This window comes from Balaenoptera musculus, chromosome 17, assembly GCF_009873245.2.
Source record: "Balaenoptera musculus isolate JJ_BM4_2016_0621 chromosome 17, mBalMus1.pri.v3, whole genome shotgun sequence".
NCBI lineage: Eukaryota > Metazoa > Chordata > Mammalia > Artiodactyla > Balaenopteridae > Balaenoptera > Balaenoptera musculus.
The window spans coordinates 19,497,902-19,513,209 of record NC_045801.1 but is presented as its reverse complement, the minus strand read 5'-3'; the positions used below and the strand labels follow the sequence as shown (position 1 = coordinate 19,513,209).

Sequence of the window (15,308 nt, the reverse complement as noted above, 5' to 3'; positions counted from 1 at the left end):
CTACAGTTGAGGACTCTGAGGAACTTCATTTGCTAAACAAGAAACTGAGTGCTTGTGAATGAGAGGTCTTGCTCCGGTCAGTCTGAAGCTGGCCATATGTCAATACCCTTTATGTTCCTTCTATTTGGTGGAAAGATCTCGAAGCATCTAGCTTCCCAGGATTTCTCTGGAACATGAAAGCGTTGTTGAAAATAAGCATAGCAGCGTTTCCTCCTAGTTCCTTGTTCTAATACATAAGTAATAGTTCACCCAGTGTTTTCCGATGTGTAGGCTTTGCTGACAGAATAACCAAGTATATGTGTCATTTCAGGCACATATAACATTTAAAAAGATGAAAATGCTTAAATTCTCTGCACTATGCTCTCACCCAGTTTCCAAAGTACATCTTGGTCTTTATTCAGGAGAAATCATCCACAGTGCCTAGACAGCCGGTAAGCTATATCAACAGAAAATTTAAAGTAAAAAGTGTCAGGTATACCAAAGTCCCAAAACTCAGACTTAAATGGCGTTGTGTCCCAAGACTAATACTTCTTAGCCGTAGAATTTTCACTAATAAATTATTTTAGAAGATACCATAAAGGCTGAAAATAATCAATGATTTAATTAAATAATTCAAGAAGCAAATATTTTGTAGTATGTTTAAGATCACTTAGATTTATAGTTGATAATTTAGATTATATTATTTTTCCAGAAGTAGCATTGATTCATTAGTTCTTACAGTTGTTCTTAATAACGTATGGAAATAATTTATTATACACAAAATATATTCAAGGATTAGTAAATCTGGTCTATATTTTTCAAGTTCTCCTGAAGAGAGCACACACATTCAAAAGGCAATGAAACAGAGTGGACAGAATCATGGGCTTTTTTTTTTCAAATACAGAATGAAAACTAAAAATCATCTAGGCCTGTTCCTTGTCGTACAACTAAGGAAGAAGAATTCACAAGTGACTTCCCCAAGATGGCCCTGCAAGTGGTACAGATCCAGGGTGCCAATCCAGGACTTTCATGACCATTTTCCAAAGAAGTCAACTTTGAAAATAATGGGCGACTTGATTTTACAACATTCATCAGGGAAATCACTTTTAATATCAGTTTTAGCCAAAGTAATATATTAATACAAAACAGGAAAAAAGTTCCTTTAGGGTCCATTGGAAAGAACCAGCAGTGGGCTCTCAAGATGCTAGCTTGCCCACGTGACCAAACTAAGGATCCAATTCCCCCCTTCCAGTCTGAACAGTTACAGTCAGTGTGAATGGGAGTTATACTTGTCTGGAACAAGAAAAAGAAGTCTTTGAAGAGAGCATTTGTTACCAATAAAAACAGGTTTCTCCAGCTTAGTGATCTACTTTCCTCCCCTTCCCCAACAGAAGACAACTCATTCTGTCCATTTGGCTCCCTGGGGGTGCAATTTTTATGATCTATTTTCTCACTTTTCACCCCAAGCACACCCCACTTGGATGCACTAAACTACTTCTAATATAATTTTTTCACCCTTACTCAAAAGTTACTTGCTTGATGTAAGGAAGACTCAGTATTCCATCCATGTATGGATTATAACTTGGCTAATAAGTGCTCATGCTGGCTAAACAGAGACAGGTGAGAGTCTCTTATGAGTCAGGTCAAGAAATACAGTGCAGAGAAATACAAAATGCACAGGAAGGCAGACAAACCTGCTGAGATGTCAGGAAAAGTCAAGAAAAGATTGCCCCATAGAGTACCCATTACTTAATGTGTAATTTTTATTTATAAAAGCATCAGCAGCTCCAATTTCCAGGAAATTAACCAACTCATTACTTAAGACCTGGTCAGTTAAGCCCCTCCATCTGCACAAGGAGCTCCTTCATAAGAATTCCCACACTGCTTATGGCACAGTGTATTGTAAAAGGAAACTCTTTCACTTCAGTTCTATTAGTTAAGTCAAGGCACACTATTAAAACTTACCCCTCCTCAGTCCAAAAGAAAAATCAATGAGTGCAACTCAACCTTGTAAGCTCTTCTAAGCACCTCGTCTCTTTTATATTTTTCCTGTTCTAGGTAAATCTTAATCTCATAGCCCTGAAGTTTCACAAAGAGAGTTCCCTGCCTTTTGTACTTCTATTCCTATTTTTCTCTAGGTCAGAACTTTCTGAAAACAAATACTACATCTCATACCACATGACAATAAATCAAATTCATGGATCTTTAATATTAAGCCAGCACCTGTTCTCACCATTTCTGTTTCAGCCTTGTCAATTCACAAGAGCTTTAATATTATCTTAACATTTAGAAATTTCAGAGGACAGAGATTTAAATAGCCAGTTATCTAGCATGAAGAGATCATAAATGTTCTCTCATTAAACCACATTATCCTATCTGAATTATACACAGAGCTGCTTTTATTCCAGAGACATCTAGGACTAAAGTAGTTACACTGCAAGATTAGCTTAAAGATGAATTTCTTAATGAGCTGACATTGATTACCCAATGCATAAAATTTTTAAAAGATTGAAAATGGGAATAGTTGCTACACTTACCTGTAGGAGGGCCTTCATCCCATCCTTCTGCCCTCTTAATTCGATTTGCTGTGAATCCTAAGCAGATATTGACCCCAACAGCAAAAGTGAACAGGGATATTACCTAAGGGAATAAAGAGCTCAAATTGTCAATGCAGCCAGACAAGCCTAAATCAAATTCCAGGAAGGCAATGCAAATGACTTCAACATCTCCCCCCAATCTTACAACTTCCCAAAGGCACCATACAGCGCTGTCTTCATTTTAGAAACAAAAAGAAAATTCAGAATCAGGAAGCAGCTCTGAAGACCAAGGCTTTCCCCTGGCATTCTGTCATTCTCCTACCTGATACAGCTGGCAGGAGTTTCTCCTGGCCATGGCAGAGGGTTCTTGGAAAGCCTTTTGCAGTGTGTTCTGTTTGCCTACACTGAATGCACTGCTTTTTGGGGCTCTGAGTCCAGTCTATTAACTACAAGTAATCCCACCTGGGAGGTTGACAGGCTCCTCTGATTTGTCCACAGCTTGATTTCATCACAGTTTGTTCACAAATCGCAGCTCTGCGCATAAGAAGCTTGAAATATCCCTCTCCTTCTCTCCACCCCCTATCTGTCCCTCCCCTGACACACAGATACTTTCATGTGGTTTCCTCTGGTAACATAAGGGTTTCTTATGTCGCTGTAGCCAATAACACTGCATGTTCATTTTTCTTCCCTCCTAAAAACATGGTTTTAAAAAAAGAAACCAAATGCATTTTATCCGATAAAAATGAAACAGAGCCATAAAAGGGTTTCTACCCGCTCTAAGCTTTTAAGGTTTACAATGTAGTTATTCAATGTAGTCAACCTCACGACTTTATTTTTTCTAAAAGGAAAGTTTTATAATTTATAAACCTAATAACTTTCTCTGTCTTGCCTATTTATTTACTTTTCTGGCAGTTTAAACGACCCTGTCCCTTTTGCCACATTCTCAGCTACTCCCGACTCCTCAAATATTTCTCACGATGAAATCTCCCACGATTGTAACTAAACACAAGAGAGAGCATTATGTTTCCCCATGTTGTTGTTAGAGTTTAGAGAAGTAACTTTTATCAAAATACTGGGAATGCCAACTAAGCAACACAAAGTTCTTCTGCCCGGTGAGGAGGGACAATATAACTTCACGTCTCTCTGCCTCTTCCTCCCAAAAAAACTGTCAGCTTGGGTTTTGGGTTTTTTGGGTTTTTTTGCTTTTGTTTTTGTTTTTTGGGAGGGGTGCGGGAGCAGCAGGGGTACGATGGGAAAGCTTTATTAATGATTGAATTGAGGAAGGAAATCTCAATGGCAGCAAGAATTTAGCTTTAAAGAATTGCTTCCCTAGGTTTTTCCCAGATAAATTAACATCTAGCCACCAAACACTGTGCCCTTTGATGCTATCGTGAGCATTAAAGTCTCTTTACTAACCTAGTTGGCAATCAGGAGACTTCTAAAAAATATCAAGGCCTCAAAAGCTGAGAGGTCTTTAAATACTGTACACTTTTAGGATTCAAATGAGGGAGGAAAGCTTATCTTTGGATTTTCTCCGGCCGGACCCGGTGACCATGGTTCTTACACACAGCATATGTGTGTATGTAAACAAATACGGCGCTTACCACGCAACAAATTACTGAGGAAGCAGTGGCTCAGCTCAAATAAAACCTGATAGCACAAAAGCCAGAACTTGTTTATGGTGGATTGCACATTAGTCCTGGGTTTCATTAGATATTCTAGAATTTAGTAACAGCTAATTGAACAAAAGAAAAAAAACACAGTGCTAAACTTTTAGCCGCCTTTCTAACGTCCTTTTCATTTCGCAGTCTTGCAGAGATGGCAGGCTTATGAATTTTTCTGTAGAAGTCTCTTGCTTTAGTCTGTGTGCCATACTGAAATGATTTGGGGTCCTGCATTTAGCAAGGCTTATGAAAGATGTTAACCCCACGTAAGATTTTTTTACTCTTTATGTTCAATTTCAAGATGCAGGCTTGCTTTTACAGAGGACAACTATCAAGCTAAAAGGAAAATATCAAGGCAAGCCTGTGACTGCACCGTATACCACAGTGTTCCAAAGTGCTCCCCCGCCCTCGCCAGCTTCCCCAGCCCTCACCGGAGTCCAGCAGATTTAGAATCTGTCTGACATTTGATGGTAGAAATCCAGCATGAGGACAGTGAAGGCTCCCCTTGAAAAAAAATTAGACTCAGAAGCTGAACATTATCCATTAATTTTTTTTGACATGCAGAGTAGCTGTGCAGGGGGAAAAAGTCTGAAGTGTAATAGCCAGGTTGATCCAGAATTGGCTTCTGTACAGCACTTGTTACCAATTATCTAAGAGGATTGAAGTCAGCCACTATTTCTGTTAACCATCTGCCAAAGAACTTTATCTTCTACCAGGTCATTGTGTGCACGGAACACATTCACACAAACACACACACACACACACACACATGTACACACACACCCCATCTAACGCAGTTACACAGGATTTTACTAAAAGACATCATTATAAATTAACTGTCAGGAGGATGACCAAAGTCCCCATCTTGGGCATCAAATCAAACACAAAATAAAATTACCCCTCGTTATCTAAAATTGAGAAAACCAAAAAGCCTGATAACGCATACCGCACGTCCAGAAACTCAACTAAAATGACTGAAATATAGTCTAAAACCTTCTATAACAAAACCGAATCAAGAAAGTTCACCTGCTCTGGTATTTAAGATTTTTGGTATAAGGTCAACCATGGTTGGGGTCAGGAAACAAGAAAGTGTATGAGAAAGACTAAAATTAACTTTCCGCTTGGTTTATTAATCCAGCCATATTTCAGAGAACACCGCCCCCTGGCAGGAGAGAACCCAAACAAATCTGACAAGTCTCAGGCCCTAAAAATCATTCTGTGGTTCTCAAGTTTTATTGGGCATAAGAATGACCCTGGGCAGTTGTTTAAAATGTTGATGCTTACTGTCTAAACCCCAAGATTCTGATTCATTAGCTCCAGGAGGTGAGGAGAAGAAAGGGGGAGTTTAGGAGCCAGACAAGAACTGACACAATAGGCTATTCTGATGCAAGCAATGTAAGGACCACATTCTCATACAAATAATGTAAGAACAACAGAGCATTAGAATAAATTACTCTGAATCAATTAATTTCTGCCCTGAATGTTGACTTGCTTGATCTAATTCATAATGTAATTTTAATACACCATTAATAGCATTCACTACTAATTGGACATTAAAGTTTCAATCTCAATGACAAACCGTGGCTATTCCTCCATGGGGATCATCTCCAAACTGTAAGAAGCAGAATAGTATTTTATTTACTTTGCTGGTGGTACGAAGCAGCAGTGTGTGTATTGCTTAATAGCAATACAGTAGTTGCATTTATACAAATGCACAGTCCATCTTTTCATGAAATGCTTCTGTGAATCCTTGTTCCCAAGCCCTGATTAAGGTAAGAGGGCTTGAGGTTAACAGTGAGATTTGAAAGATCTGTAATTGAGGGTTGTCATTCTTGCCTCCTGCAGTAATTATGAAGCGTTCATGAACGATTCAAACTTTATCAATGTCCAGCTTCTCATTGTGCAAAATTAACTGCAATCATGGTGCCTTGACTTGACTTAATTCTAGTCCCAGGATACTTCTAAGACTATGGTGTTAGACAGCCACTGACCACCTGATTTTCAGGGGTACCACTTAGCAGTCACTACAGCACATACACCAGGAAAGTAAGAAAACCGCACCCATGTGTATTCTTCCTATCCTATTTTACAACTCTTTAAGTCTTGTTTTTCAGTTCTGCTGTGGTTGAGGACTATTAGAAAATTCAGAATAAAAACCGGACAACAGTCTCTGCGAAAGGGATTTGCCAATCTAAATGGAGCAAAAAATCATGACAGCTAATAGAAAACCAAGCAGGCTCAATCGCTCCCACAACCCAGGACTGCCTGTGTGTATAAAGTAGACACCACTTAAGAGTTTAAACCACAGAGGCAAAGTTTTACGGGTAATCTATGGTCCCGGGGGTTTCTCCAGTGGAGAAATAGCATACGCCTATTCAAATGAAAACAGTACTTGTGTTATTACTTATTACACAATTGAAAGCTGAAATCAACACTGTCACCTCTTTCAATGACATCAACTTATATCATAAACTTCTATGCATTACACTTATTCCCAATGGAATCGAAGCATGAGCCCCTGACTGAAACACTCTCTAAGAATATGCATTCATTGCACAAATGTTCATTAGCTCCTACTGTGTACCAAGCACTCTTCTGGGCACTAGTTCTATACAAGGAGCCAAACTAAACATGGTCCCCTGGCTGCATATCAATCAAATAGACACAGAAATAAATGTAAAATTGCAGCTGTGGCAAGCATAGACGTAAAGAAGTCAATGATGCTATGAGAACAAGTAATTCAGGTTTGATGTGGTCAAGAAGGTCACGGAAGGGCTTCCCTGGTGGTGCAGTGGTTGAGAGTCTGCCTGCCGGTGCGGGGGACACGGGTTCGAGCCCTGGTCTGGGAAGATCCCACGTGCCGCGTAGCAACTGGGCCCATGAGCCACAATTTCTGAGCCTGCGCATCTGGAGCCTGTGCTCTGCAACAGGGGAGGCCGCGACAGTGAGAGGCCCGCGCACCGCGATGAAGAGTGGCCCCCGCTTGCCGCAGATAGAGAGAGCCCTCGCACAGAAAAGAAGACCCAACACAGCTATAAATAATAAAATAAATAAATAAATAAATAAATAAATAACATTCCCTTTAAAAAAAAAGAAGAAGGTCACGGAAGACTCTGAAAAGTGTCAGATGAGACGTGATTTGAGGGATAGAGGGGGGTAACTAGATAAGAAAGGAGAAAAGGATTCTAGGCGGAGCAAACAGGATCCGCAAAGGTTGTAGGCTGGAGACACCAGGCATCCACCAGAAGAGAAGACAGCCCGTTTGACTAGTTCAGGGAGACAAAAGGGAGCCTGGAGTGAAATAAGACTGGAGAGGTTAGTAGAGGTCAGTCCATGTGGGGTCTCATCAGTCTTGTAGGGTGGTATAGTCTTTATCCTAAAAGCTTTGGAAAGCCTTTAAAGGGCTTAAGTCGGTGGAAGCTTAATTAGATATGAAGCATTAATCTCTGTACGATGTGGTTATGAATTGGAGGGAGTCAAAATGGATATAGTAGATTAGTTTGGAAATGACAGCAGTAATCCAGACAAAAGACACTGAGTGATATTTTGCACCAAGAAAATTATGGTGTTGGTGGAGAGGCAGAAAACTGGGAGAGTTATAGGAAAAGGACTTGTTAATGCGCTGGGTATGGAGGTTGAGGGGCAGGAAGGTGTGAAATGTGATGACTCCTGAGTGAATGAATACGCAATGATTGTGATGACCAGTAAAGTCACTTCTTAAATTTTAATGGGATTATAAGAAAGACTTAGAGACATGTATCCATTTGCTAACACTCTAGAATTAAATAGTTAACATAAGGGATCTCGCTAATAGCTTTAAAACGTGTCAGTAGTCTTAAAAATCTTCTAAGGCAGTGGATTTAAAGTAAAGTTATAGTAGACTTGAAACACTTGAAAATACATTTATTCATAATTGAGGTTAAGAAGAATTACCCCACACAGTAAATAACTCAGCTTTGTTCCTAACCCTAGCTTATAATAAAACATTTTAAAACTCAAACTCAATTTAAGTCTTTTTTTTTTTCTTGGTTACTCTGAAACGTGCATGTAAAAGTCCAGGTGAATGAAAGACGTTTGAGTCTACTTTGCCATGTGGACTGTGTAACATCTGAGCACGAATCAGTGGGTATGTGACTAGAGAAAATTGTTTTACTAAAAGTATCAACACAAGGTTGGAAACGCTCAGCCTTTACCCTCTAGTCTCACATAAGCAGGCTGAGAAGCTGTTACCAACACCACTTGTAGATAAAGAAATGGAGGTAGGTGACATCTCAAAATGGTAGAATGGGTGATTGAGTTTCTAGAAACCAGGCCTTCTAAGCCAGTTTGGTCCTCTTCCCACTATAGCGTGATGTCTCTCTATGAGGCCACACAAGGGCCTCAACTCAACATGTTCAAAACACAGCTACCTCAACAGCCACCCTGCTCTCCAACTTCTTTTCATGGAAACCTTAAAGCCACTTTTTGTTCTACAATCCTTTCATCTCTTGTTTCTAATCAGAAACCATGTCTGCAGAGTCTCATTATTAATTACAATTATTACTATCTTTTATCAGAGCCTGCTGAGTGTCATTAATACCTAAATTATCTTTCTGTGTGATTACTTTTAGATTCATCTCTTCATCTTCATTCTTCTGGACACACATTAGAAGTTCATCTCATAACTATTCTTCCTGTTTGCATTCTCTTCCCCCTTCAAACACCATTTCACTGAGGTCTCTCATCCAACTTGTAATTCATTTCCATTCCTTACCCAGAGAGCACTGCATAAAATACAGGCAAATCTGATGATTTTCACCCCAAACTGAAAACCTTCCAGTAGCTTCCTATCACAGCAGTTCTCAAAGTGTGATCCTCAGGAGGGCCAGAATCACCTGGAAACTTGTTAGAAATGCAAATCCTTGGGTCTTACCTAAGAAACTCACGGGTAGAGCCCAGAATCTATGTTTTAACAAGCCCATCCGGTGATTCTGCTGCAAATTTGAGAACCACTGACCTAGAGGATAAAATCCAAACTGCTTAGCAAGGTGCACAGGACTCTAAATCCAAAATTAAGCTCCCCGGATTCAGATCCCAGCTCTACCACTGTTTAACTGTGAGACCTTACATGACCCTTAGGTGAATTACTTCTCCACCTTAAGACTCAGTTTTCTCATCTGTATCCAGCTCATAGGATTCTTAAGAACATTACATGAAATAATCCATGTAAATTGTCAGGCACAATGCCTGACACAGGAGAATGCTAAATAAAGGGTAAGTTTTCTTAATTTGAGAACTATTTGCTATTCCCTGATTAAGCTGTGCTTTCCTACGTCTTCATTCTTTAATATATCTTGTTGTTTTAGCCTAGAATGCTCTTCTCCACCTACTCTCCCTGGCAAACTCCAACATATTCGTGAAGATTCAGGTCAGGTGTCACTCCTCTGTGAAGCACCCCCTGATTTTGCCCTTCCCGTGCAGAGCAATGGGCCTCCCATACTGTCTATAATCTCTTTTTAGGCATCTCTATCCCTTGTGGTCCTTCAAATGCAGGGACCAGTCATCCTTGCACTCCACAGAGCTTTGAATCTTTCCTGGGATATAACAAACAGACAATAAATGTTTGTCTAATGAAGGACTTGGCATCAAGAAGTTTAAATTGGAACTTGAATTGAACTTGAATTCTTGCTCTCTTACTAACTAGCTGTGTCCCTTTAAGCCCATATTTATTCATCTGTAAAGCAGGATTATTGGGCTAACTCAGTGGTTTGAAACACTTTTTTAAGCATTAAAACCTTATTTTCAAATAAAATCTCAAAATGAATACCAACATCTAAATTTGGAGCTGCTCTAGTGGGAGTGGGAAGCCAGGATCCCATCTAAGCAGCCACCTCCCTTCTCTCTCTGGCACTTTCTCAGAAATGTGGAAATTCAAGGAGTACAGTTTGTAAAAACAAACAAAAACAATCAATAAGTAAGTTAATTCCACTACTTAAATACTTTTCTAAACCTTACCCTTTGTTGTAGTATTCATATAGCTACACACACACCAAAATATGACCCAAATTACCCTCAAACCAGATCTTTCATTGATAAATGACAGAAACTCTCACTCTAGTCAGACTATTCCCCCCAGAAGTCCAAGCTAATTTCCACACTTCTCCTTATGCTATTTCTCAGCCCTGCTCCTCTTTCCATTGTGCTCATACAAATCTTAGTCCATCCATTCCTTTCCCCAAGGCTCAGCATCTTAACAAGAACCCTCCTCACAACTGGAATACCCACTGTGCTATACTCAAGAACCTATAGATTCTACCCAAAACATTTATCTCTTGTTCTTTAGTGTTGCCTGTTCTATTTAAGTATTTCCTGTCTCAGCAATAAGAATATAAATCCCCAGAGAGCAGGGGAAAGGAACAACATGGTATAGAGACTCAGAGTCTGGATTCTGGAGTCCAACCAACCTAGGTCTGCCCCTTTTAAGGGTGAGACCTTGCTTAACTTCTCTAAAACTCAGATTTCTTTTAATAAAAATAATAATAGTTCTCATCACACAGGGTTGATATGAAGACCAAATGATATAATGCATGTTAAGCAGGTAGCTCAGTACTTGAACATAGGAATCGTACAAATATTAGCCATTATTAAATACAGGAGGATAAAGACTGCATCATCTGCTATCGTGTTCATGTAACTGAAAGTGGGGTCCGGCTGCTTGCTGCTCAAAAACCAATAAAGAGGCAAGGCTGGTGGAAAGGAAAGTTTGCTTTATTTTGGATGCGGGCACTGGGGGGTGGGGGGAGGGCAGATGCCGGTCCAAAGGCTTACTCCCCCCCCCCCACTCCCCGACAATCAGGGGGCAAGAGCTTTTATAGACAGAGGGAGGGGGCTACATGCAGAAACAGCACAGTCAGCTCTGACAGTCATCTTGAAATTGGTCACTGGTGGTCTGACCAGCCTCATCTTGATGGTTTTAGGTATAGTTAATCTTCAGTTCCAGGGTCGGTTTGTTTCCATTTCTTTGAGGCCAATCCTCAGAATTGTGGCAGCTCATGTCATTGCTATAGTCATGTCATAATGGTCATCCTGTAGTTAACTTCTTCCACCTGGCGGGGGTTTCAGTATCTATAAGACAGCTCACAGGATATGGCTCAGAATATTATCTATAGCCCTTGAGAAGGAACTAAAGGTCCTTGACTATGCTTAATGACTAAACTATTATTATTTGGTCTCCTTTGACTGTTTTCCTCTGTTTCTGCACTTTCTCACCACTCTGATTAAACTTATTCTTTGGATAAAATCTTTCCACAGACAAAAGGCAGGCTGAGGATATGGGGGGAATAGACCATAGGGCCCTGCTCCGTTTCATTCTCAATAGGTAGCAAAGGGCTGGGCACATAATAGGTGCTTAGTAGTGACAAAGGTTCTAGGAGAATTCCCTTTACTTATGGAGAGATTACATGTAGGTTTAAGTTAGATATGTTATGAACCACTTTTTTTCACATTCTCTCTAACCTCAAGAGAAAATGGGCAGCACTTATTTGGAAAAGGGTGCAGTGACTCTGGAGACAGCTTTGAAGGCACAGGTTTTAACTACAATAATAAAGACCTTCTATTTGAATTGGAAAGTCCCGAGAATTTGAGCTTCAACTCAAGAAAGTTGTTGAACTCAAACCTAAAAGGAAGTTTATACTTGCTACTGGAATGGCATCATCACATGCTTAGAGCACAATGGTACCCTCTCAGGGAGGAAGCAAAACTGCCATTTCTGTGATTCCCCTTGAAATCAAACAACAATTAGTGACATTCAGCAAAGTAGGAATAGAAAGAAACTTCTTCTGCCTGATAAAAGATTTCTTCGAAAAACTCACAGCTAACATCATACTTAACAGTGAAAGACTGAATCCTTTCCCCCTAAGATCAGGAGCAAGACAAGGATGTCTTCTCTCGCCAGTTCTATTCTGCACTTCTAGCCAAAGCAATTAGGCAAGAAAAACAAACAAAAGGTATTTAACTTGGAAAGGAACAAATAAAACTATCTCTATTCACAAATGACATAAACTTGTACATAGAAAATCCTAATGAATCTGTTTAAAAAATATTAGAACTAATAAATGAATTCAGGAAGATGGCATGATACAAGCTAAATGTTAAAAATCAGTTGTATATTTGTACACTAGCAATGGGCAATCTAAAATGAAATTGAGAAAGCAGTTGCATTTACAATAGTATCAAGAAGTCTAAAGTACTTGGTAATCAATTTAACAAAGGAAGTGTGAGACTTGTATTCTGAAAACCAGACAGCATAATTTTAATATATTATAGAAGACCTAAATAAATGGGAAGACAATCATGTTCATGGATTGAAAAACATTATTGTCAAGATGGCAAGAAAGTGAAAAGATGGTCCACAGAACGGGGGGAGAATTGCAAATTATATATCCGACAAGGGTCTAGTATCCAGAATATGTAAAGAATTCTTACAACTCAGCAATAAAAAGACACATAGCCCAATTTTTTAAATGTTCAGAGGATTAGAATAGACATTTCTAGAAAGAAGATATATAAATGGACAATAAGGGCATGAAAAGATGCTCAATATCATTAGTCATTTGGGAAATGCAAATCAAAACTACAATGAAATATATACTACTTCACACCCACCAGGATGGCTAAAATTAAAAAGACAGAAAATAATAAGTATTAGGAAGGATGTGGAAAAATTGGAACCCTCATATATTATTGATAGGATTATAAAGTGGTGCAGCAGCTTTGGAAAACAATTTGGCAGGTCCTCAAAGTGTTAAACACTATGTTAAACATAGTGTTACCATATGACCCAGTAATTCCACTCTTAGGTATATACCCAGGAGAATTGAAAACATAGTCCACACATAACCTTGTACACAAATGTTCATAGCAGAATTCTCAACTGATGAGTGGACAAACAAAATTTGGTATATCTATACAATTAAATGTTATTCAGCTATGAAAAAGAGTGAAGTCCTGATACATGCTAAAACATGGATGAACCTTGGAAACATCATGCTAAGTGAAAAAAGCCAGACACAGAGGCCACATACTGTATGATTCCATTTATATGAACTACCTAGAATAGGCAAATCCATAGAGAAAGAAAGTAGATTAGTGGTTGTCAGGTGATGTGGAAGTGACTACTTTTGGATATGAAGTTTTGTTTTGGAGTGTTGAAAATGTTCTAAAATTACATTATGGTGGTGTTTGCACATCTCTGTGAGTGTATTAAAAACCACCGAAATGTTCAGTTTAAAAGGATGGATTTTATGGTTTATAAATTATATCTCAAAAAATGCTGCTAAAATAAAAGAGAGTTAGTGAGATTATTCCCACAGTGAAGCAAATTCCAAAGCATCTGGACCCAGAGAAAAGGAATATTAATCCTGATCTGCAGCTTGGGTCAGTGCCTTCAAAGCTGTCTCCAGAGTCACCTCAGTTACCCTCCAAACCTGATAATTAACAGGAAAACTGAAGCGTTTTGAGTTGTGGTGTGGACCTATTTTAACTAGCCCCGATGTGTGATGAAACCCTCTACTTCCCTAAAAATAGGAGGATTTCCTGGGACGCCTTTAGAGCACTTCAGGGTCTCTGCCATTCTTCTTCATCAGTTTCCTGCTTCATTTTACTTTCAAATAAAGTAGCCTAAGAAGAAAACCTAGGGCATTGTAGCCCTGTCATTTCACCTACAGATCTCAAGCGGCTTGAATTTAATGGCAGCAAACTGTAACCAGAGTCTGTGAGACAGTTGTGGGGATTTAAGAACAATGACTTGGAACAACATGGATGGTCCTTGAGGGCATTATGCTAAGTGAAATAAAGTCAGACAGAGAAAGACATATACTGTATGTTCTCACTTATAGGAGGAACCTAAAAAAAAAAAAAAAAAAGAGCTCAAAGATACAGAGAACAGATTGATGGTTTCCAGAGGCGGGGGGTTGGGGAGGGCAAAATGGGTGAAGGGGGGTTAAAAGGTACAAGCTTCCTGTTATAAAGTAAATAAGTCATGGGGATGTAACATACAGCATGGTGACTGTAGTTAATAATACTGCATTGCAGATTTGAAAGTTGCTAAGAGAGTAGACCTTAAAAGTTTTCATTATGAGAAAAAAATGTTTGTAACTATGTGTGGTGATGGATCTTAACTAGAGTTACTATGGTGATTATTTCTCAATATATACAAATATCAAATCATTGTTATACACCTGAAATGACTATAATGTGATATGTTGATTATACCTCATCTAAAAAAAAATGTCTTAACAGAGGGCTATGAGTTAGAAGAATTAAGGCTCACTCACTCTTCCCACTTTGCAATCAATAAAACTGAAATGCTGCTTGTAGGCAAGGTCACAGAGCTAAAGTAGCTCTGGTTGGGAGATCAGGACAGCTCAGGACTGGGTGAAGGAAAAGGGAAAAGCAAGTATGCATGAGTGGTACAATACCTGGCATGGAGCAGACACCCCCTAAGTGCTAGTATTTAGTAAGTGCCTGCCTTTTGCCCAGCAACATAACTAGAGATATTTTTATATATTGCCTTATTTAACCTCATAAAGCCCTTCAGAGTATTATCACTGTCAACAAGCTCAAATTGGGCAACTTGCCCAAGTTCAAGTACATATTAAGTGGGGGAGTTCTCTTTTCTCCATGATTTCCCAATGAAAATTACAAAACTAGCAAGATCTAAAAGGAATGGGAATTTCAACTATTTTCTAGAAGAAACATGATTCTATTAAAAGCAGAGAATCTGATAAATGTTTGATAAGTCTTGATGCTTGATAATGTTTCCTACTTCAGAACATATCAGAAGCCACAGATTAACTTCTATTCTAGACTGACCCCAAAAAAAGAATCAGTTGGTAATGAGGAAGTGATCAGAGCCATGGGCATCATAACCGTGCCATTTCAAAGTTCCTAAGGGATCAGAGAGAATGCAGGTCATTGTCAGACAATGGCTCTAAATTTTGGAGTGTGAGAGTTTTACAAATTCGTATAGTGTTGATTCAACACAGATTTAGTAAGCGTTCCCTATAATATAAGCTAATGCTTAGTGAAAGCTTACTCTGTGCCAAGTACCACGTAGTATCAGGGATACTGAGGTAAAAAGCATGTTTTA

General features: G+C 39.1%; 1 protein-coding gene across 8 annotated transcripts in view; it reads right to left on the bottom strand.

Moving 5' to 3' along the window:
- The window catches only part of ENPP2 (ectonucleotide pyrophosphatase/phosphodiesterase 2), a 105,556-nt gene that overhangs the window by 71,306 nt on the left and 18,942 nt on the right, over positions 1-15,308 (bottom strand). For 7 of the 8 annotated variants that reach the window (XM_036830745.1, XM_036830749.1, XM_036830748.1 and 4 more), the window contains exons 1-2: positions 2,839-2,920; positions 2,517-2,619 (exon numbers count right to left, since the gene is read on the bottom strand). In XM_036830745.1, the coding sequence (XP_036686640.1) occupies positions 2,517-2,619; positions 2,839-2,871 (136 nt within the window). In that variant the 5' untranslated portion in view covers positions 2,872-2,920. Of the gene's footprint in view, positions 1-2,516; positions 2,620-2,838; positions 2,921-15,308 lie in introns of those variants that run through there. The other variant, XM_036830746.1, reaches the window with a different exon arrangement.